The sequence below is a fragment of the Pristiophorus japonicus genome, chromosome 13, assembly GCF_044704955.1.
Source record: "Pristiophorus japonicus isolate sPriJap1 chromosome 13, sPriJap1.hap1, whole genome shotgun sequence".
NCBI classification, from domain to species: Eukaryota; Metazoa; Chordata; class Chondrichthyes; family Pristiophoridae; genus Pristiophorus; species Pristiophorus japonicus.
In genome coordinates, this window is record NC_091989.1 from 84630587 (window position 1) to 84655033 (window position 24447).

A 24447-nucleotide genomic window follows, 5' to 3' on the forward strand; every position below is an offset into this window, starting at 1 on the left:
CTAATCTGAGGAAGGACGTTCTTGCTATTGAAGGAGTCCAGCGAAGGTTCACCAGACTGATTCGCGGGATGGCAGGACTGACATATGTGGAGAGACTGGATCAACTGGGCCTGTATTCACTGGAGTTTTAAGAATGAGAGGAGATCTCTCATAAAATTCTGACGGGACTGGACAGGTTAGATGCAGGAAGAATGTTCCTGACATTGGGGGAGTCCAGAAGCAGGGGTCACAGTCTAAAAATAAGGGGTAAGCCATTTAGGTCCAAGATGAGGAGAAACTTCTTCACTCAGTATTGTTAACCTGTGGAATTTTCTTCAGCAGATTTGTTGATGCCAGTTCGTTAGATATATTCAAGAGCAAGTTGCATATGGCCCTTATGGCTAAAGGGATCAAGGGGTATGGAGAAAGCAGGAAAGGGGTACTGAGGTGAATGATCAGCCATGATCTTATTGAATGGTGGTGCAGGCTCGAAGGGCCGAATGGCCTATTCCTGCACCTATTTTCTATGTTTCTATGTTCCACTTGGATGAACGATGCAATAATTATTTAGTACTCGCCAGAGATGGCTACCTTGTTACCAAATGAAATAATGTCCGTAGGTCCATTTGGATGCCTATGAGAATGTTTGAAGGTGTTTTGTAGATATGGTGATGTGTTGGGGATGAATTTGTTGTCGTATGCTTGTTTTCACCAAACATGATTTATGTTTGCAGTAAACCAAGTTTAGATTGTTCACATGATCAGGCACTGATTATTTAAGACAGAGGGCTGCAGGGTGCAGAGCGATGTGTTGAGTTGATGCCCATGTGTATACGCTGGCCATTCGGCACGTCAAGAGTCATTCACTGGAATCGATGAACGATGAGCCTCTGATGAGCAGCCCTTCCAGCCACAGCAGTGTCATGCTGCCTCCTCCTTCGGTGAGAATCCTCGTCTTCCTCCTCCTGAGATTGATCATCCATCCCTGGTGGGAATGGCTGGCCCTCATAATGGCCAGGTTGTGCAGCATGCAGCAGACAATGGTGATCATGGAGACTACCAGGTGAGTACTGCAATGACCCTCCAGACCAAGGCAGTGGACACGCTGCTTCAGAACCCTGATAGTTTGCTCGATAATCCCCCAGGTTGTGGTATGGCTGGTGTTGTAGCACTGATCAGCAGGGGTGGTGGGATTGCGGAGCGGTGTCATCAGCCCTGGGGTCACACCATATTCTTTGTCACCCAAGAGCCAGCCACGGCCTTCATGCGGTGGCTTGATGGGTCGTGGCACAGTGGTCTCCCGCAGGATGAAGGCATCATGGCAGCTGCCAGGATAGCGCGCATTGACAGCTAAGATCATCTGCCTTTGATCGCATACCAACTGAATGTTCAGGAAGTGGTATGCCTTGCGATTCTGAAAGATCTCTCCATTGTGGGGAGGAGCCCTCAATGCCACGTGTACAATCAATGGCCCCTTGAACCCTGAGGAAGCCCGCGATCCTGGTAAAGCCATGGATGCGCTCATCCTGGTCTTCCCTTGACATGCTGAACTTGATGTAGTCCATTCATTTGCCATAGAGAGCATTGATTACCTGGTGAATGCAACAATGTACTACAAACTGCGAGATGTTGCACTTATCGCCTACAGGACATTGGAAGGTACCGGTAGCATAAAAGTTCAGTGCCATTGTCACTTTCACTGCCACTGACAGCGAGGTCCTGGTGCCAATGTTAGCTGCCAGGTATGTCCGCAGAAGATTACAAAGTCCCGTGACCACCTCCCTGCGGAACCTCAGCCTTCTAAGCGCTGCTCCTCAGACATCGCAAAATAAGAGTAATGCGCGCAGTAAACCCTGCGTGTCTAAGGCCTCTTGCTCCATTGTCCAGGGCCTCTCCTCTGGGGAGGATCCACATTAGGCCTAAGCTGTCTCTGTAGCTGGTGCCTTTAAAGTTGGTGCCACAGGACGCGGTGATGTGACATCACTGCCCCCATCACAGCAAAATGGAGATTTCAAATTTATCCAATGTGGAAGAAAATGTGTGGTCAATCTAAAGATTCAACAGCAGTAAGACGCCAACACCCTACAGTCCGTGCGAGGATCAAACACAGCACTGACCGAGACCTCTGAGCTCCGGCTACCACTCCCTTTAAATAACGCCCTGGATTCGTTTCTCTGTCTTCTGCAGTCCAACTTTTTCAGGCATCATGGACGCCAGCCATTAAGTGAGGCGGTAAAAGTGAATGTTTCGAGAAGGGCGGCAAGGAGGCGTTGCACGCATACTGTCATCATGATTTCCATGGCGTCAGCTGGCGGCACGTTATGTTTTAACGCTCTTACAAAATGACCACTGAATTTCAAGTCAGCCGTGAACAGCACCCAGCGCCACTCCCAATCGCCTAACACCAGTTAACACCAAACACCAGCATTATCAGCAGGCGTTAGCAATCAAATTTTGATCTCTTAGGATTATGTTCAGTGTTTTAGCACTTCGTTTAAGTTAACGTGTAAAAAAAAAACTTTAAACAGACTAAAAGTTAATTACCTATAAGTAAATGTAGAATAAGATGAGGTAAAGACCAAAAATAAAGTACTAGGATAACTAAACCGCGTTTCAAAAAGTATGAGATTTTCCAGTAGCGACCATTCGACAGATTCCAGCGAGAGCGGAGCGGCAGATTTAAACAGCAGGAGGGCTGGCAGCAGCAGAGGGAAGAACGCAAAAAGTGACACCGATTCAGCACGGAGTGGGAAGCACAGCAGGTAAGTTACAAATAAGCATTTCCTTCATTGGTTCGTGAAAGTAGTTTTTGGTGGTTAGTGCAAGTAGTTAATTCATTAGTGATTTAGTGGTTAGTGTTTCTTTTAGTGGTAAGAGTTCATGTTTTATTGTTAGCTGAACAGTTAAAGAGCCTTAAAGCTAAAAATAATCTGAAAATAAATCTAGACCAACTATCCTAATATAGACTGGGATAGTAAAAGTGTAAAAGGCAGCAAAGGGTAAGATTTTCTGAAGTGTGTTCAGAAGAATTTCTTGATCAGTATGTTTGCAGCCCGACGAAGATCTGGTTCTGGGGAATGAGGTGGGTCAAGTGGAGCAAGTGTCAGTAGGGGAACATTTAGGGAACAGTGATCATAGTGTCATTAGGTTTAGATCAGCTATGGAAAATGACTGGGAGCAATCTAGAGTAAAAATATTTAACTGGGGAAGGCCAATTTCAGTGGGATGACAATAGATCTGGCCCGGGTAAACTGGAAACAAAGGTTGGCAGGTAAAACAGTAGTGGAACAATGGTCTCTCTTTAAAAAGGAAGTAGTTTGGATACAGTCTACTAAGGGGAAAGGCAGGGCAACTAAAGTCAGAGCTTCCTGGATGACGAAACAGATAGAGAATATGATGAAGCAGAAAAAGAGTGCTTATGACAGATGTCAGGTTGCAAATACATCTGAGAATCAGGCTAAATATATATATAATATATATAGAAAGGTCAGAGGAGTGAAAAAGAAAAGAGGAGTAAAGAGGTTATGAGAATAGAATGGCAGCCAACATAAAAGGGAATCCAAATGTCTTCTATAGGCATACAAGTCGTAAAAGGAAGGGGGGGGGGGTGCGATTAGGGACCAGAAAGGAGGCCTACGCATGGAGACAGAGGGTATGGCTGAGGTACTAAATGAGTACTTTGTATCTGTCTTCACCAAGGAAGAGGATGCTGTCATCGACATAAGGAAAGAGGAGATAGTGGAGACACTTTGAATGGATAAAAATTGAAAAAGAGGATTTAGAAAGGACGGCTGTACTTAACGTAGATAAATCTCCAAGAACAGATGGAATGCATCCTCGGTTGCTGAGGGGATTGAGGGCAGAAATCGCGGAGGGTACTGGCCATAATATTGCAATACTCCATAGATGAGGGGGTGGTGACAGAGGACTGGAGAACAGTAATCAGGGACAAAATTAACAGTCACTTGGACAGGGGTGGATTAATTAAGGAAACCCAGCACAGATTTGTTAAAGGCAAATCATGTTTAACCAACTTGATCGAGTTTTTTATGCGGTAACAGAGAGAGGGTTGATGAGAGTAATGCAGTTGATGTGTACATGGATTTCCAAAAAGCATTCGACAAAGTGCCACATAATAGGCTTGCCAGGAGAATTGAAGCCCATAGAATAAAAGAGACAGGAGCAGCCTGGATACGAAATAGGTTAAGTGGCAGGAAACAGAGAGGAGTGATGAACAGTTGTTTTTTGGACTGGAGGAAGGTATACAGTGGTGTTCTTCAGGGGGCTGTTCTAGGATCACTGATTTTCCAGATATATATTAATGACTTGGATATGGGTGTATTCGGCACAATTTCAACATTTTCAGATGACATAAAACTTGGAAATATAGTGATAAGTGAGGAGGAGAGTGATAGCATTCAGGAAGACATGGAAAGGCTGGTGAAATGGGAGGATGCATGGCAGATGCAATTTAATGCAGAAAAATATGACCTGATGCATTTTGGTGGAAAGAATGAGAAGAGGCAATATCAACTAAATGGTACATAGAAACATAGAAAATAGGTGTAGGAGTAGGCCATTCGGCCCTTCGAGCCTGCACCACCATTCAATAAAATCTTAGAAGGTTGAGGTTCCGCAGGGAGGTGGTCACGGGACTTTGTAATCTTCTGCGGACATACCTGGCAGCTAATATTGGCATCAGGATCTTGCTGTCAGTGGCAGTGAAAGTGACAATGGCACTGAACTTTTAATGCTACCGGTACCTTCCAATGTCCTGTAGGCGATAAGTGCAACATCTCGCAGTTTGTAGTCCAGGTAATCGATGCTCTCTACGGCAAATGAATGGACTACATCAAGTTCAGCATGTCAAGGGAAGACCAGGTCTGAGCGCATCCGTGGCTTTACCAGGATCGCGGGCTTCCTCAGGGTTCAAGGGGCCATTGATTGTACACGTGGCATTGAGGGCTCCGCCCCACAATGGAGAGATCTTTCAGAATTGCAAGAATCGCAAGGCATACCATTCCCTCAACATTCAGTTGTTATGCGATCAAAGGCAGATGATCTTTGCTATCAATGCACGCTATCCTGGCAGCTGCCATGATGCCTTCAACCTGCGGGAGACCACTGTGCCATGACCCATCAAGCCACCGCTTGAAGGCCGCGGCTGGCTCTTGGGTGACAAAGGATATGGTGTGACCCCAGGGCTGATGACACCGCTCCGCAATCCCACCACCCCTGCTGATCAGTGCTACAACACCAGCCATACTACAACCTGGGGGATTATCGAGCAAACTATCAGGGTTCTGAAGCAACGTGTCCACTGCCTTGGTCTGGAGGGTCATTGCAGTACTCACCTGGTCGTCTCCATGATCACCGTTGTCTGCTGCATGCTGCACAACCTGGCCATTATGAGGGCCAGCCATTCCCACCAGGGATGGATGATCAACCTCAGGAGGAGGACGACAAGGAAGACGAGGATTCTCACCGAAGGAGGAGGCAGCATGACACTGCTGTGGCTGGAAGGGCTGCTCATCAGAGACTCATCGCTCATCAATTCCAGTGAATGAGTCTTGACGTGCCGAATGGCCAGCTTATGCACATGGGCATCAACTCAACACATCGCTCTGCACCCTGCAGCCCTCTGTCTTAAATAATCAGTGCCTGATCATGTGAACAATCTAAACTTGGTTTACTGCAAACATAAATCATGTTTGGTGAAAACAAGCACACGACAACAACTTCATCCCCAACACATCCCCATATCTACAAAATACCTTCAAACATTCTCATAGGCATCCAAATGGACCTACGGACATTATTTCATTTGGTAACAAGATAGCCATCTCTGGCGAGTACTAAATAATTATTGCATCGTTCATCCAAGTGGAATATGGAAACATAGAAAATAGGTGCAGGAGTAGGCCATTCGGCCCTTCGAGCCTGCACCACCATTCAATAAGATCATGGCTGATCATTCACCTCAGTACCCCTTTCCTGCATTCTCTCCATACCCCTTAATCCCTTTAGCCGTAAGGGCCACATCTAACTCCCTCTTGAATATATCCAATGAACTGGCATCAACAACTCTCTGCTTTGGGAATTCCACAGGTTAACAACTCTCTGAGTGAAGAAGTTTCACCTCATCTCAGTCCTAAATGGCTTACCCCTTATCCTTGGACTGTGTCCCGTGGTTCTGGACTTCCCCAACATCGGGAACATTCTTCCTGCATCTAACCTGTCCAGTCCCGTCAGAATTTTATATATTTCTGAGATCCCCTCTCATCCTTCTAAACTCCAGTGAATAAAGGCCCAGTCGATCCAGTGTCTCCTCATGTGTCAGTCCTGCCATCCCGGGAATCAGTCTGGTGAACCTTCGCTGCACTACTTCAATAGCAAGAACGTCCTTCCTCAGATTAGGAGACCAAAACTGAACACAATATTCCAGGTGAGACCTCACCAAGGCACAGTACAACTGCAGTAAGACCTCCCTGCTGCTGTACTCAAAAACCCCTAGCTATGAAAGCCAACATACCATTTGCCTTAGTCACCGCCTGCTGTACCTGCATGCCAACTTTCAATCACTGATGTACCATGACACCCAGGTCACGTTGCACCTCCCCTTTTCCTAATCTGCCGCCATTCAGATAATATTCTGTCTTCGTGTTTTTGCCCCCAAAGTGGATAACTTCACATTTATCCACATTATACTGCATCTGCCATGCATTTGCCTACTGACCTAACCTGTCCAAGTCACCCTGCAGCCTCTTAGCGTCCTCCTCACAGCTCACAACGCCACCCAGTATAGTGTTATCTGCAAACTTGGAGATATTACACTCAATTCCTTCATCTAAATCATTAATATATATTGTAAATAGGCGGGGTCCCAGCACTGAGCCCTGCGGCACTCCACGAGTCACTGCCTGCCATTCTGAAAAGGACCCATTTATTCCGACTCTCTGCTTCCTGTCTGCCAACCAGTTCTCTATCCACGTCAGCACATTATCCCCAATACCATGTGCTTTAATTTTGCACACCAATCTCTTGTGCGGGACCTTGTCAAATGCCTTTTGAAAGTCCAAATACACCACATCTCCCTTGAACACTCTACTAGTTACATCCTCAAAAAATTCCAGATTTGTCAAGCACAATTTACCTTTCATAAATCTATGTTGACTTGGACCGATCCTGTCACTGCTTTCCAAGTGTGCTGTTATTTCATCTTTAATAATTGATTCCAACATTTTCCCCACTATAGTTATTCGTTTTCTCTCTCCCTCTTTTTTTTTTAAAAAAAGTGTTACATTAGTTACCCTCCAGTCCATAGGAACTGATCCAGAGTCGATAGACTATTGGAAAATGATCACCAATGCATCCACTATTACTAGGGCCACTTCCTTAAGTCCTCTGGCATGCAGACTATCAGGCCCCGGGGATTTATCGGCCTTCAATCCCATCAATTTCCCTCCTAATAAGGATATCCTTCAGTTCCTCATTCTCATTAGACCCTCGATCCCCTAAGTACTTCCAGAAGGTTATTTGTGTCTTTCTTCATGAAGACAGAACCAAAGTATTTGTTCAACTGGTCTGCCATTTATTTGTTCCCCATTATAAATTCACCTGAATCCGACCGCAAGTGAGCTGTTTGTCTTCACTAATCTTTTTCTCTTCACATATCTATAGAAGCTTTTGCAGTCAGTTTTTATGTTCCTGGCAAGCTTCCTCGCGTACTCTATTTTCCCCCTCCTAATTAAACCCTTTGTCCTCCTCTGCTGAATTCTAAATTGCTCCCAGTCCTCAGGTTTGCTGCATTTTCTGGCCAATTTATATGCCTCTTCCTTGGATTTAACACTATCCTTAATTTCCCCTGTTAGCTACGGTTGAGCCACCTTCCCCGTTTTATTTTTTACTCCAGACAGCGATGTACAATTGTTGAAGTTCATTCATGTGATGTTTAAATGTTTGTCATTGCCTATCCACCGTCAACCCTTTAAGTATCATTCGCCAGTCTATTCTAGCCAATTCACGTCTCATACCATCGAAGTTACCTTTCCTTATGTTCAGGATCCTAGTCTCTGAATTAACTGTCTCTCCATCTTAATAAGGAATTCTACCATATTATGGTCACTCTTCCCCAAGGGGTCTCGCACAAGATTGCTAGTTACTCCTTTCCCATTACACATCACCCAGTCTAGGATGGCCAGCCCTCTAGTTGGTTCCTCAACATATTGGTCCAGAAAACCATCACTAATACACTTAAGGAAATCCTCCGCCATCGTATTGCTAACAGTTTGGTGAGCCAATCTATATGTAGGTTAAAGTCGCCCATGATAACTGCTGTGTCTTTATTGCACGCATCCCTAATTTCTTGTTTGATGCTGTCCCCAACCTCACTACTACTGTTTGGTGGTCTGTACACAACTCCTACTAGCGTTTTCTGCCCGTTGGTATTCTGCAGCTCCACCTCTACAGATTCCACATCATCCAAGCTAATGTCCTTCTTACTATTGCATTAATTTCCTCTTTAACCAGCAACGCTACCCCACTTCCTTTTCCTTACTGTCTATCCTTCCTAAACGTTGAATACCCCTGGATGTTGAGTTCCCAGCCTTGGTCATCCTGGAGCCATGTCTCCATGATGCCAATGATATATTCATTAATTGCTGCCTGTGCAGTTAATTCGTCCACCTCATTACGAATACTTCTCGCATTGGAGGCACAGAACCTTCAAGCTTGTCTTTTGAACACACTTTGCCCTTTTAGAATTTTGCTGTAATGTGGACCTTTTTGATTTTTGCCTTGGGTTTCTCTGCCCTCCACTTTTACTTTTATTCCTTCTATCATTTGCTTCTGCCTCTATATTACTTCCCTCTGTCTCCCTGCATAGGTTCCCATCCCCCTGCCATATTAGTTTAACCGCTCCCCAACAGCACTAGCAAACACTCCCCCTAGGAAACTGGTTCCGGTCCTGCCCAGGTGCAGACCTTCCCCAGAACCGGTTCCAATGTCCCAGTAATTTGAATCCCTCCCTTCTGCACCACTTCTCAAGCCACGTGTTCATATGAGCTATCCTGCGATTCCTACTCTGACTAGCACATGGCACTGGTAGCAGGCCTGAGATTACTACCTTTGAGGTCCTACTTTTTAATTTAACTCCTAGCTCCCTAAATTCAGTTTGTCGGACCTCATCCCATTTTTTACCTATATCGTTGGTACGAATATACACCACGACAACTGGCTGTTCACCCTCACTTTTCAAAATGTTCTGCACCCGCTCCGAGACATCCTTGACCCTTGCACCAGGGTGGCAACATACCATCCTGGAGTTTCGATTGCGGCCGCAGAAACGTCCATCTATTCCCCTTACAATCAAATCCCCTATCACTATAGCTCTCCCACTCTTTTTCCTCCCCTCCTATGCAACAGAGCCACCCACGGTGCCATGAACTTGGCTGCTGCTGTTCTCCCTTGATGAGTCATCCCCCTCAATATTACCCAAAGCGGTGCATCTGTTTTGCAGGGGGATGACCGCAGGGGACCCCTGCACTACCTTCCTTCCACTGCTCTTACTGTTGGTCACCCATCCCCTATCTGGCTGTGTACCCTTTACCTGCGGTGTGGCCAACTCACTAAACGTGCTATTCACGACATCCTCAGCATCGCGGATGCTCCAGAGTAAATCCACCCACAGCTCCAGTGCCACAATGCGGTCTGTCAGGTGCTGCAGGCGGATACACTTCCCGCACATGTAGTCGTCAGGGACACTGGAAGCGTTCCTGAGTTCCCACATAGCACAGGAGGAGCATAACACGTGTCCGAGCTATCCTGCCATGACTTAACCCCAAGATTAACTTAATTTGGCAACAACAATGATAAAGGTTACCTACTAATAGGGAAAAGAAAAAGAAAAACCACTCACCAATCACTTACCCCCTTGGCTGTAACGTCACCTTTCGATTTCTTTCTACTTCCTTGTGTACCTTCTGCCCCTGCACTGGCTGGGCCTTTATAAGCCTCACGAACTCCTGCGCCGCCTCCTCAGTGCTGTCGCCGATCCCCGGACTCCCACTGGGCCTTTATAGGGCTCATGAACTCCCACTCTGCCTCCTTGATGCTGCTGTCGATCCCCGGACTCCCGCTGGGCCTTTATAGGCCTCACGAACTCCTGCTCCGCCTCCTCGATGCTGCCGCCGATCCCCGGACTCCCGCTGGGCCTTTATAAGCCTCACGAACTCCCGCTCCGCCTCCTCGACGCTGCAGCCTACAGTCCTAATGGGGGTGCAGGAACAGGGAGACCTAGGGGCATATGTGCATAAATTGTTGAACGTGGCAGGGCAGGTTGAGAAAGTGGTTAAAAAAGTTTACGGGATCCTCGCCTTCTTGAATAAGGTAGAGAGTAAAAATGTGTGGCATTTATGATAAACCTGTATAAAATACTGGTCCAGCCCCAACTGGAGTATTGTGTCCAATTCTGGGTACTGCACTTTAGGAAGGATGTGAAAGCATTAGAGAGCGTGCAGAAAAGATTTAAGAGAATTGTTCCAGGAATAAGGGACTTCAATTACGTTGATAGACTGGAGAAGCTGGAGTTGTTCTCCACAGTGGAGATTGAGAGGAGATTTGATAGAGATGCTCAAAATCATGAGGGACCTGGGCAGAGTAGATATAGAGAAACAGTTCCCTTTGGCAGAAGGGTCGCGAATTTGAGGATACAGATTTAAGGTGATTGGGGAAAGAACCAAAGACGACTGAAGAAAAACTTTTTTTATGCAGTGAGGTGAGGATCTGGAATGCACTGTCTGAAAGGATAGTGGAGGCAGACTCCATTTTATCTTTCAAAAGGGAATTGGATCAGTATCTGAAGGAAAAAGAAATTGCAGGGCCACGGGGAAAGGGTAGAGGAGTGGGACTAGCTGAGTGTCTGCATGGGTTCCATGAGCCAAATCGTCGTCTTCCGTTCTGTAACCATGCTATGATTCTATGATAGTCTCAGACATGGCAGAGCAGGTTTTGTGCCTGGACTGCAGAATTTTGGAGTTTGTGCGCGGCGAGACTTTCCCGAGCAAACACGTCAGCAAGAGATGTCTCCCCGTCAAATCTGTCCGGCTCAGAGTCATTGAGCTGGAGTGTGAGTTGAAGACACTCAGACACGAGAGAGAGAAAAATATCTGGACAGTTTGCTCCACACCTCGGTCACACCTTGTAGAGAGTTGCAGGATCAGAAAGGGGTTGATTGGATCAATAGTGTACAGAGTAAGGGGAACCCAGGTGAGAAAGACAGCAAGGTCCACAGAAACTGATTCTATTTAACAGGTACAATGTACTTGCTACCTGTGAGGATAAGGAAGAAGACTGTTGGAGGGACAGCCAGAATACTGACCATGGCACCTTGGAGCAGGAGGCTGTCCAATGAGGGGGAAGAGGGGACGCGTAATGCTGTCATTGTAGGGGATTCAATTAGGGGCACGCGTAGCCTCCTTTGTAAGCAGGATAAAGAATCCCATGTGGTATGTTGCCTACCTAGTGCCAGGGTGAGGGACATCTCAAACATGCTTAAAAGGATATTGGAGAGGGAGGGGGCGGACCCAGTCGTTGTGGTCCATGTTGGGACCGACAACATAGAAAAGGATATGCTTGAGGTCCTGTTCAGAATGTATCAGGAGCTAAATTTTTTAAAAAAACAGGACCTCGAGGGTTATAATCTCTGGAGTATTACCTGAGCCATGTGCTAATTGGCATAGGGCCAAGCACATGAGTGAGGTGCACATGTGGTTTAAGGAGTGATGTGGAAAGAGGGGTTCCATTTCATGGGGCACTGGTATCAGTACTGGGACAGGAAGGAACTGTACTGTTGCGATGGGGTCGACCTGAAACATGCTGGCACTAGGGTCCTAGCAGAAAGGATAAATTGGGTGGTCAGAAGGACTTTAAACTAGTAAATGGGGGAAGGGTTCATCAGGAAATAGTAGTATAAATAAAAATTCTAAAAGAAACAAAATGGTAGAGAAAGGGCAGAGAGCAGCATAATCAACAGCAATTGTGCATTCGGCACTGCAGGTAAAGGGAAAGTTGTAAAATGATTAAATCAGGAGAGAGAAATAAGAAATATGAGAGAAAAACAACATTACAGCTGAAGGATGGGTTACATGGTGGGGCTCAAAAAAGCCGCCATTATACAAATGCATGGAGTATAAGGAATAAACTGAATGAACTGTAGGCGGAGATTCAACGTAGAGGGTACAAAATGGTAGCCATTACGGAGACATGGCTGCAAAACAGTCTACAGGATAGATAGGGGAAATGACAAAGGGGGCGGAGTGGCCATAGTGATTAAGCAACCAGCAAAGACTTAATGGGTAGAATTAAGCAATAGAAAAGGATTTAAGACTGTACTGGGAATTGTGTATAGGCCTGCTGGTAGCAGCTGTGAAATGGCAGAATGTGTTCATGCAGAGATTAGACAAGCATGTCGTAAAGGCAGAGTGGTTTTCATGGGGGATGTTAGCTTCCATATAGCTTGCGAAAAGGAGACAAACTCATGTCAGAAAGGTAGCCAATTTCTTGAGTGTGTCCAGGATAGTTTTCTGCAACAATATGTCCCAGAACCTACAAGGGTGCAGCCTATATTAGATTTAACAATGAGTAATGAGACAGATTTAGTTAACAGCCGAACGGTCCATGAACATTTATCAAAAAGTAACCACAACATGATTGAGTTCAATGTAGCGTTCGTAAAGGAGAAATGCGAAACAGCTATTAAGATTCTAAATTTGGGTAAGGCCGACTTCAATGCGATGAGACAGAGACTGTCCATAGTAAACTGGGCAAATCTGTTAATGAATAAAACGACAGAAGTTCAGTGGGAGTCATTCAAAACATAATTTAACAGGATACAGAACTAGTTTATACCCGCAAGGGGCAAGTGGTCTACTTACAAAAAAACAGCCATCAATGCCTAAAGAGGTAAGGGGTGGAAAAAGCAGACAAGAATTCAGAAAATAGCACAGATGCTGGTGAATGGGAACAATACAAAGAACAACAAAGGGTGACAAAGCAGAGTGAGAGCTACAAAAAGGGAGTATAAAAAGACACTTGCAAGGGATATCAAAATCAACACAAAAAACTTTTACAACTATATTCGGAAAAAGAGCAATGTGGATCCATTAAAACTGATAATGGTAATATTATGAATGAAATTAAGGAAATGGGGACATGTTAAATAATTACTTGGCATCAGTATTTACAGTAGAGGAAGAGGCCAACATGCCAGACATCCAAAGGAAACTAATATTGAATCAGGATCGGGACTCACCATAATTAATACAAACAAATTAACAATAATGAAGAAAATAATGGCACTAAAGTGACAAACCCCAGGGCCAGATGGTTTTCATCCCAGGATTTTAAAGGAAGTAGGTGCGAACATTGCAGATGCCCCAACTACAAGTTGTTTTGATTCAGGAATCATTCCTTTCAATTGGAAAATTGCGCATGTCACTCCACTATTTAAGAATGGTGAGAGAGGCAAACCGAGGAAATATAGACCAGTTAGTCTAACATCTGTTGTCAGGAAATTACTTCAGTCTATATTTAAGGGTAGAGTGACTGACCACATTGAAAATTTTCAGCTCAGCAGAGAGAGCCTGCATGAATTTGTAAAGGGTAGGTCAAGCCTGATGAACCTGATTGACCTTTTTGAAGAGGTGACTGAAGTAGTGGACAGCAAATATTGATGCATATTATTTATATGGACTTACAGAAGGCATTCAACAAAGTCCTTTATAAAAGACTGTTAAAGTTGAAACTCATGGAATTGAGAGCAAATTATTGAACTAGTTAGAAGATTGGCTGTGTGGCAGGAGACAGAGTAGGGATAATGGGCAGGTATTTTAAAAGGCAGGATGTGATTAATCACATCCCATAGGGATCTATGTTGGGGCCTCAATTATTCAATGTATTTATTAACAACTTAGTTGACGGAATAGAGCACCACATATCCAAGTTCGCCAGTGACACAAAGATAGGCCGTATTGAAGTAGCTTAGATGGAGGCACAAAATTACAAAGAGATATTAATAGATTATGTTAATGGGCAAAGCTATGGCAAATGGACTTCAATGTAGGCAGGTGTGAAGTCTAGGACGTAAGAAGGATAGGTCAGAGTACTTTCTAAATGGTGAAAAGCTAGCAGTGGATATCCAGACTTAGGGGGTTAAATTGCCCCGTGGCCCATCCCGGCCCGGGTAAGTTAAAGCCCAGGGTGGATGTCCTGTCCCCGGTGTGAAATTGCTCCTTTGCTACCCGGAAATAAGGCGGTGCGCTTTCTCGGGCACTCTGACTCATTTGGGGGGCGCTCCCGGGACGGTAGCATAGCGCTGATGCAGCACAACGCCCCTCCCATTCATTTAAATGGGGGGGGGGGGGGGCGAGCTGTTGCGGACTTTGCACACAAAAGGCAGTGCCGAGCTACATGATGGTAGCCCGATTAAAATGGGGGCTGCCATTGTTGCCCGTCGGCCGACAATCGGACGTGGTGGCATGGGGCGCACACGCTCTTCCCTTTAAGGGGCACCCTGGGCAGATGTCAGCACCCCGTGACGCTGACCTCAGCCAGTGCCAGCCTGGCGTCCCGGGAGACAATTTTCCCCGCTGGAAGCAAGGGGTCGGTGCGTACGACGATGGGGTATGCATCAGCCTGGGATGCAAATCGTGGGGCGCGGTGCTAACTGCCAATTGCCCCCAAAATCTCGGCCGACGGTGCCACCGCCACCTATCTTGCACCCCATTAGCATCCACCACCCGCCCTCACAGGGTGCAAAAAAGGGGCATTTTAAGCCCCTTAAGATCCAGGTACATCGATCATTAAAATGTCATGGGCAGGTACAAAAAATAATCAAATAGGCTAATGGAATGCTGGCCTTTATAACTAGAGGACTAAAATACAAGGGGATTAGAAGTCATGCTACACAGCTATACAAAGTTCTAGTTAGACCATACCTGGAGTACTGTCTTTATAGTTCTGTGCACTACACCTTAGGAAGGATAGATTTATGTTGGAGGGAGCGCAGCATAGATTTGATAGAATGATATCTGGACTCGAAGCATTAAATTAAGAGGAGAGTTTGCACAAACTGTAATTTAGAAGATTTAGGGTTGATTTGATCGATGTTTTCAAGACGTCGAGGGGAACAGATAGGGTAAATAGAGATAAACTATTTCTGCTGGTTAGGAAATCCGGGACTAGGACACATAGCCTAAAATTTAGAAGCAGGCCTTTCAAGAGTGAAGTTAGTTAGGAAACAGTTCTACACACAAAGGGTGGTAGAAGTTTGGAACACTCGTCAGAAAACAGCAGTTGATGTTGGGTCAGTGGTTAATTTACAACCCGAGATTTATAGATCTCTGTGAATGAACGGTATTAAGGATTATGGGGCAAAGGTGGGTATATGGAGTTGGGTCACAGATCAGCTATTATGTCATTGAATTGTGGAACAGGCTGGTGAGGTTAAATGGTCTAATCCTGTTCCTCTGTTCCTCGATATAGAATAACAGATACGCAGGAATGAGTTACAGACGGGAATGTGATCAAGGGTTTAGAGTGGTTTATATATAGAATAACGCATACCTGGGAATGTGTTACAAGCTGGAACCTGATTGAGGGATTTGGGGGGTGGCAGTTATATCTAGAACAACAGATACCATGGAATGAGTTACCAGCTGGGATCAATGCAAGGGGTTCGAGTGGTTTATAGAATAACAGATACCTGTGAGCGAATTACGGGCTGAAATCTGATCGAGGGGTTTCGTGGATCTAATATATAGAATTACGGATACCAGGGAGTGAGTTATAGGCTGCAATCTGATTCAGGAGATTCATATGTAGAGTAACAGATACCCATGAGTGAATTACAGGCTTACATTGGTTTGAGAGATTTGGATGGTTTACATAAAGAAGAATAGATATTTGAAAATTAGTTGCAGGCGAGAATCAAATCAAAGGGCTTTGGGTAGTTTATATATAGAATAACAAAAACCCAGGAATCAGTTACAAGTTAGAATCTAATTGAGGGGTTTGGTAGGTATTTATATAGAATAAATCTCAGCCACGATCCCTCAACGCTCCTCCGCCCCGATCACTCGTCGCAAGTCCGCCACAACCTTCCGGCTCCTCTGCTTTACCTAAGCCCAGCCGATGCTTCTGCCCACGTTCCAAACAGCGACCTGGGTCCTGATGATGTCACCCAGTCATCCACCTCAAAGCCATCACAAACTTGGAGCGGTTCGCGCTGGAAGCTGCAGTGGCATGGAATTTGATGAGTGAGCGTGGCGGAGGTGCGGTGAGTGTTTTTGTGGCGGAGGAGCGGCGAAGAGATCGTGGCAGAGGTGCAGCGAATGAGGGTACGGGGCCCAGAAGAGCCGAGGGACCAGAGGCAGAACGGACCAGCCCACACTGCGATATGTGTGCACACGAGGTCCGTGCAGCAGAGCAGGTCTCCAGGCGTCCTGGTTAACCCTTGCCACTGGATAAAGACCTAGCTCTGTCAAGCCCGGGTGGTGGCTGATGTGCAACGGTCACCACACGTTAAACAAATCCACACACAGGCATCTTCCACCCCCTCAGCTGGAGTTCAGGATTGGAACATCGGGTCCTTCACTGAAACATCTGTGAACTCTTGTGGAAGCAAGTCATCCTCGTTCGAGGGACCGCCTATGATGATGATATTTCCGGCAGTTACAGGCTGGAATCTAATCGAAGGATTTCAGGTGGTTTATCTTTATAAAAAATACATGTATGCTGAAATCTAAATGAGGGGTTTGGGATATTTATATATAGAATAATGGATTCGCAGTCAAGGCCACCTAGGGGCCAAACACCCAAGGCCCCACCCCACTGCTGGCCAAGAACGGGGAAACACTCATCAAGGACACCGAGGCAGTCACAGCCTGCTAGAAAGATCACTTTGAAGATATCCTCAATCGAGACTTTGCCTTTAATTCAAGTGTTCTCGACTCCATCCCGCAGCATGTGACCCGCCACCACCGCAGTGAGACCCCAGCCCTGTACGAGGTAGGAAAAGCCTTGACAGCTTAAAAACAACAAGGCTATGGGGGCGGACGGAATCCCTGCTGAGGCATTGACGTATGGCGGAGAGGCACTGCTGGCGCGAATACACAACCTCATCTCCCTCATCTGGAGGGAGGAGAGCATGCCGGGGGATCTCAGAGATGCAGTAATCGTGACCATCTTTAAAAAAGAGGACAAGTCTGGCTGCAGCAACTGCAGAGGAATCTCCCTGCTATCAGCCACTGGGAAAGTCGTCGCTAGAGTCCTCCTCAACCGTCTTCTTCCCGTGGCCGAGGAGCTCCTCCCGGAATCACAGTGCGGATTTTGTCCCCTACGGAGCATAACAGACATGATTTTTGCAATGCGACAGCTACCGGAAAAATGCAGGGAGCAGCGCCAGCCCTTATGCATGGCCTTCTTCGACATTACAAAGGCCTTTGACACTGTCAACCGCAAGGGTCTACGGAGCGTCCTCCTCCGTTTCGGATGCCCCCAAAAGTTCGTCACCATCCTCCGCCTGCTCCACGACGACATGCAGGCCGTGATCCTTACCAACAGATCCATCACAGACACAATCCACATCCAGACCATGGTCAAACAGTGCTTCGTCATCACTCCAACCCTCTTCTCAATGTTTCTCGCCGCCATGCTCCACCTCACAGTCAACAAGCTCCCCGCTGGAATGGAACGAAACTACAGAACCCGTGGGAACCTGTTCAACCTGCGCCATCTCCAGGCCAAGTCCAAGACCACTCCAACCCCTGTCGTTGAACTACAGTATGTGGACGACGCCTGCGTCTGCGCACAGAGGCTGAACTCCAGGATATAGTTGACGTATTTACTGAGGCGTATGAAAGCATTGGCCTTATGCTAAACAGCCGTAAAACAAAGGTCCTCCACCATCCTGTTCTCACCGCACAGCACTGCCCCCCCAGTCATCAAGATCCATGGCGCAGCCTTGGACACCGTGGACCACTTCCCATATCTCGGGAGCCTCCTATTAACAAGAGCAGGCATAGACGATGAGATCCAACACCGCCTCCTGTGCGCTAGTGCAGCCTTCGGCCGCCTGAGGAAGAGTGTTTGAAGACCAGGTTCTCAAACCTGCCACCAAGCTCATGGTCTTCAGGGCTGTAGTCATACCTACCCTCCTGTATGGCTCAGAGACATGGACCATGTACAGTAGACACCTCAAGTAGCTGTAGAAATACCACCAACGATGTATCCGCAAGATCTTACAAATACCCTGGGAGGACAGGCGCACCACTCAGGCTAACAGCATTGAAGCACTGACCACACTCGATCAGCTCCCTTAGGCAGACCACATAGTTCACATGCCAGACACGAGACTCCCAAAGCAAGTACTCTACTCGGAGCTCCTTCACGGCAAGCGAGCCAAAGGTGGGCAGCGGAAACGCTACAAGGACACACTCAAAGCCTCCCTGATCAAGTGTTACATCCCCACTGACACCTGGGAGTCCCTGGCCCAAGACCGCCCTAAGTGGAGGAAGTGCATCCGAGAGGGCGCTGAGCACCTTGAGTCTCAACCCCGAGAGCATGCAGAAATCAAGCGCAGGCAGCAGAAAGAGTGTGCGACAAACCAGTCCCACCCACCCTTTCCCTCAACAACTATCTGTCCCACCTGTGACAGAGTCTGTGGTTCCCGTATTGGACTGTTCAGCCACCAAAGAACTCACTTCAGGAGTGGAAGCAAGTCTTCCTCGATTCCAAGGGACTGCCTATGATGATGAATGGATACCCAAGAGTGAGTTACAAACTGGAATCTAATCGAGGGATTCTGGTAGTTTATATTTCGAATAACAAATACCCAGGAGTGAGTTACAGGCTAGAATCTAATCGAGGTGATTGGGTGGATTATATATAGGATAGCATATAACCGGGAGTGAGTTAAAGGCTGGAATCCAATCAAGGGTTTTTTGTGATTGATATATAGAATAACAGAGACCCGGGAGTGAGTTACAGGGTACGACGTGACCGAGAGGATTACCTGTGGTCCAGTGGCAATCTTGCACTGCAGTGTAGAGCAGCAATAAAACTGCAGCCTTCGTCATCTTGAGACAACTGCTGGGGGAAATAAAGCAAGCTTGTGTATCAGGTTACTCCACTCTTCCCAATTACAGTCACACTGCTGGACCCTGTTTTTATCAGCGTGGATCAACTCAAATCAGCCTTTTTCCCATCGATAGTCAGGTCCACACCCTCAACATGAACTTGTCTGCCCCGTTCCTCCCCCGCAAATGCTAAGTGAACTGCTGAGTGTTGTGTGTTTTGGTTCCAGTTTTTGCCATGTGTAAAATCCAAACATAATAAATGTGGGACATTTATTTTTGTGCTACATGCATGTGTACAGAACTTACTTGGACAGCTGCTGTAAGATACCTTACTTGTGTCAACATCAATATGTAGGATTGGGATTTGGTGTAATCGCCCATGATTAATGTTTTTCCTTTATTTCTAGTTACAATACAAGCCCACAAGCCTCAAGTTTAAAAGAATGAAATGGTTAACTTTTCATTCCCAGGATGCTTCAAGGTATTCAGCCAGGAGTGGGTCTTTTGTTGGCAAGGATTGCTTAATAAGGGTAGTCAGATAAGAAACAGGATAATGGCCTCAAGATGATTATCTGAAAGCTTGCTTAATGGTAAACAAGTGGATATCTGGGGGTTGAAATTCAAGGTCCCTATTAGGTCTGTTACCGCCGGAATGCGGGGGCCAGGCAGTGGAAACCAACGGACACCGATTTCTGGTCGAATGGCCGTCGCCAGCCAAATTTAGCAGGGGGAGTTTTCTGATGGTCCCCACTTCCGCTCCACCACTGCCAAGCGGCCGTAAGTGCATCATCAGTGCGCACACCGCTGGGACCCCCACCTCCATCGAAATTCAGCCCGAAAAATCTAATGCCCACCGAGTGGTGCCCCCGACAGCTTTCTCTTTCGGTGTACCTTGTACACTCTCTGCTCTGCGAGACCTGGCTGCACGGCAGCCATTAAAGGCGAGGGCCCACTGCCGCGGCCGCCATGTTATTTTTGCCAGCTGACTTCCATGTCGGCCGGACTTTTGTGACCCTGGTTTCGGCCGGGCCGCCAACAGACAGCCTGGCACCCCCTCTTGGGTGACCGGCCGCTGGCCCGGCCAAAACCCTTCCTGGTGGTCCAGTGGCCAAACCTCAATATTTGAAAAATGGCGGTGCGGCAGCCATTATTTTCTCGGAGGAATTTCATGTTCGGGGGGAGAACAGCGGCGGTGCGCACTCTGATGACGCATTTAGGATGGATCGGCAGCAGCGGAGTGGTAGTGGGGGGAGCGTATCACCCCCGGTAAACCGTAGGAGTGGAAAGTTCAAAATGGCGGCCATTTCACTAAAAATTAGCGGTCACTCCACTCGGCAGCATGGCCACCAATTTCCGGTGGTAACAGGCCTTAAGGGAAGGGGCAATTTCTGCCCCATTGAATGTGTCAAGACTGAGTCAAAAATAATAAAAGGTTTACATTGCAACCATATTTGGTGTCAGATTTAAATACGCTTTCTATCCTGGACATTCTGCTCCTTAATCTAGAATTTAACTCCTTTGCAGCACCTCAAACCTACTCCTATCGATGTCATTGGTTCCCATGTGACCTCTGGTTACTCACACTCCCATTCCAGAACCATTTGTATTCATCCCATGATGTTCCAAACCATGGCACCGAGGGAGCTACGTACCATTCGGGACTCTGGATTAGGTCTGCAAAAGAAACTATCAGTCCCCTTTCCCCGCCGACTATCGACTCCCCCAAAATAACCATTCACCTATTATTAGTATCGATACAGTTTTCCCCCATGAGTAACCAAATTCTCCCCAGTGCCTTGTAGTCTCATGATGACCTTTCTCTATGTCATAATTTTTGGCGACACTAATGGTCCCTAAACCGGTAAATCCAGCTCCACATATGGTCCCGACAACCCTTAGCTGTCGCTTCATGTCCCATCTGCCGATGGTGACGCCAACTCCCTGACCGGCGTCCCCGCTCCTGGAACATCAGTTCCAGAAAACCACCTCCTTCCTGAAAGTTGTAGAGTGTCTCCAGTTGACTTTCAAAACATGCAGCTTACTGTTCAAGGAGTGTAGGTAGGAAATAAATGTATTCAAGAGAGGCAGAGAGGAGGCAGAGAGGGAATGAGGCAGAGAGGGAGGGAGGCAGAGAGAGAGAGGCAGAGAGGGAGGCAGAGAGAGCGAGAGGGGGAGGCAGAGAGAGAGAGAGAGAGAGCGCGAGAGGGGGAGGCAGAGAGAGAGAGAGCGAGAGGGGGAGGCAGAGAGAGAGAGAGCGAGATGGGGAGGCAGAGAGAGAGAGAGCGAGAGGGGGAGGCAGAGAGAGAGAGCGCGAGAGGGGGAGGCAGAGAGAGAGGGAGAGCGAGAGGGGGAGGCAGAGAGAGAGGGAGAGCGAGAGGGGGAAGCAGAGGGAGAGCGAGAGGGGGAGGCAGAGAGAGAGGGAGAGCGAGAGGGGGAGGCAGAGAGAGAGGGAGAGCGAGAGGGGGAGGCAGAGAGAGAGAGAGCGAGAGGGGGAGACAGAGAGAGAGAGAGAGCGCGAGAGGGGGAGGCAGAGAGAGAGAGAGCGCGAGAGGGGGAGGCAGAGAGAGAGCGCGAGAGGGGGAGGCAGAGAGAGAGAGCGAGAGGGGGAAGCAGAGGGGGAGAGCGAGAGGGGGAGGCCGAGAGGGGGAGGCCGAGAGGGGGAGGCCGAGAGGGGGAGGCCGAGAGGGGGAGGCCGAGAGGGGGAGCGATAGGGGGAGCGATAGGGGGAGCGATAGGGGGAGCGATAGGGGGAGCGATAGGGGGAGCGATAGGGGGAGCGATAGGGGGAGCGATAGGGGGAGGCAGAGAGCGAGAGAGCGAGAGGGAGAGACAGGCAGAGCGAGAGGGAGAGACAGGCAGAGCGAGAGTGAGAGACAGGCAGAGCGAGAGTGAGAGACAGGCAGAGCGAGAGCGAGACAGGCAGAGCGAGAGCGAGACAGGCAGAGCGAGAGCGAGGCAGGCAGAGCGAGAGCGAGGCAGGCAGAGAGAGAGCGAGGCAGGCAGAGAGAGAGCGAGGCAGGCAGAGAGAGAGCGAGGCAGGCAGAGAGAGAGCGAGGCAGGCAGAGAGAGAGCGAGGCAGGCAGAGAGAGAGCGAGGCAGGCAGAGAGAGAGCGAGGCAGGCAGAGAGAGAGCGAGGCAGGCAGAGAGAGAGCGAGGCAGGCAGAGAGAGAGCGAGGCAGGCAGAGAGAGAGCGAGGCAGGCAGAGAGAGAGCGAGGCAGGCAGAGAGAGAGCGAGGCAGGCAGAGAGAGAGCGAGGCAGGCAGAGAGAGAGCGAGGCAGGCAGAGAGAGAGCGAGGCAGGCAGAGAGAGAGCGAGGCAGGCAGAGAGAGAGCGAGGCAGGCAGAGAGAGAGCGAGGCAGGCAGAGAGAGAGCGAGGCAGGCAGAGAGAGAGCGAGGCAGGCAGAGAGAGAGCGAGGCAGGCAGAGAGAGAGCGAGGCAGGCAGAGAGAGAGCGAGGCAGGCAGAGAGAGAGCGAGGCAGGCAGAGAGAGAGCGAGGCAGGCAGAGAGAGAGCGAGGCAGGCAGAGAGAGAGCGAGGCAGGCAGAGAGAGAGCGAGGCAGGCAGAGAGAGAGCGAGGCAGGCAGAGAGAGAGCGAGGCAGGCAGAGAGAGAGCGAGGCAGGCAGAGAGAGAGCGAGGCAGGCAGAGAGAGAGCGAGGCAGGCAGAGAGAGAGCGAGGCAGGCAGAGAGAGAGCGAGGCAGGCAGAGAGAGAGCGAGGCAGGCAGAGAGAGAGCGAGGCAGGCAGAGAGAGAGCGAGGCAGGCAGAGAGAGAGCGAGGCAGGCAGAGAGAGAGCGAGGCAGGCAGAGAGAGAGCGAGGCAGGCAGAGAGAGAGCGAGGCAGGCAGAGAGAGAGCGAGGCAGGCAGAGAGAGAGCGAGGCAGGCAGAGAGAGAGCGAGGCAGGCAGAGAGAGAGCGAGGCAGGCAGAGAGAGAGCGAGGCAGGCAGAGAGAGAGCGAGGCAGGCAGAGAGAGAGCGAGGCAGGCAGAGAGAGAGCGAGGCAGGCAGAGAGAGAGCGAGGCAGGCAGAGAGAGAGCGAGGCAGGCAGAGAGAGAGCGAGGCAGGCAGAGAGAGAGCGAGGCAGGCAGAGAGAGAGCGAGGCAGGCAGAGAGAGAGCGAGGCAGGCAGAGAGAGAGCGAGGCAGGCAGAGAGAGAGCGAGGCAGGCAGAGAGAGAGCGAGGCAGGCAGAGAGAGAGCGAGGCAGGCAGAGAGAGAGCGAGGCAGGCAGAGAGAGAGCGAGGCAGGCAGAGAGAGAGCGAGGCAGGCAGAGAGAGAGCGAGGCAGGCAGAGAGAGAGCGAGGCAGGCAGAGAGAGAGCGAGGCAGGCAGAGAGAGAGCGAGGCAGGCAGAGAGAGAGCGAGGCAGGCAGAGAGAGAGCGAGGCAGGCAGAGAGAGAGCGAGGCAGGCAGAGAGAGAGCGAGACAGGCAGAGAGAGAGCGAGACAGGCAGAGAGAGAGCGAGACAGGCAGAGAGAGAGCGAGACAGGCAGAGAGAGAGCGAGACAGGCAGAGAGAGAGCGAGACAGGCAGAGAGAGAGCGAGACAGGCAGAGAGAGAGCGAGACAGGCAGAGAGAGAGCGAGACAGGCAGAGAGAGAGCGAGACAGGCAGAGAGAGAGCGAGACAGGCAGAGAGAGAGCGAGACAGGCAGAGAGAGAGCGAGACAGGCAGAGAGAGAGCGAGACAGGCAGAGAGAGAGCGAGACAGGCAGAGAGAGAGCGAGACAGGCAGAGAGAGAGCGAGACAGGCAGAGAGAGAGCGAGACAGGCAGAGAGAGAGCGAGACAGGCAGAGAGAGAGCGAGACAGGCAGAGAGAGAGCGAGACAGGCAGAGAGAGAGCGAGACAGGCAGAGAGAGAGCGAGACAGGCAGAGAGAGAGCGAGACAGGCAGAGAGAGAGCGAGACAGGCAGAGAGAGAGCGAGACAGGCAGAGAGAGAGCGAGACAGGCAGAGAGAGAGCGAGACAGGCAGAGAGAGAGCGAGACAGGCAGAGAGAGAGTGAGACAGACAGAGAGTGAGAGTGTGAGAGACAGGCAGAGAGAAAGACAGAGAGGAGACAGGGAGTCCGAGAAAGACAGAGGGAGACAGAGAGCGAGAGAAAGAGACAAAGCGAGAGAAAGAGAGGGGGAGATGGAGAGACAGAAAGGAAATGGAGACAGGGAGCGAGAAAGCGACATAGAGAGCGAGAGACAGAGAGAAGGGCATCGAGAGGAAACAGAGAGGAGACAGAGAGCAGGACACCGAGAGTGATCGCAGGACAGATGCTGCACGTTACGAGTATTCCGTGCTTTTCTGATGCCTCAACCTGAATCCCTGTTTCCTGGAATCGATCAAAGGAAATAG

General features: G+C 48.8%; 1 protein-coding gene across 2 annotated transcripts in view; it reads right to left on the reverse strand.

The window, feature by feature from the left end:
- The window catches only part of LOC139278673 (intelectin-1a-like), a 142871-nt gene that overhangs the window by 68439 nt on the left and 49985 nt on the right, over positions 1–24447 (reverse strand). For both annotated transcript variants that reach the window (XM_070897720.1, XM_070897721.1), the window contains one exon: positions 19049–19122. In XM_070897720.1, coding sequence (XP_070753821.1) covers positions 19049–19112 — 64 coding nt within the window. In that variant the 5' untranslated portion in view covers positions 19113–19122. The remainder of the gene's footprint in view (positions 1–19048; positions 19123–24447) is intronic.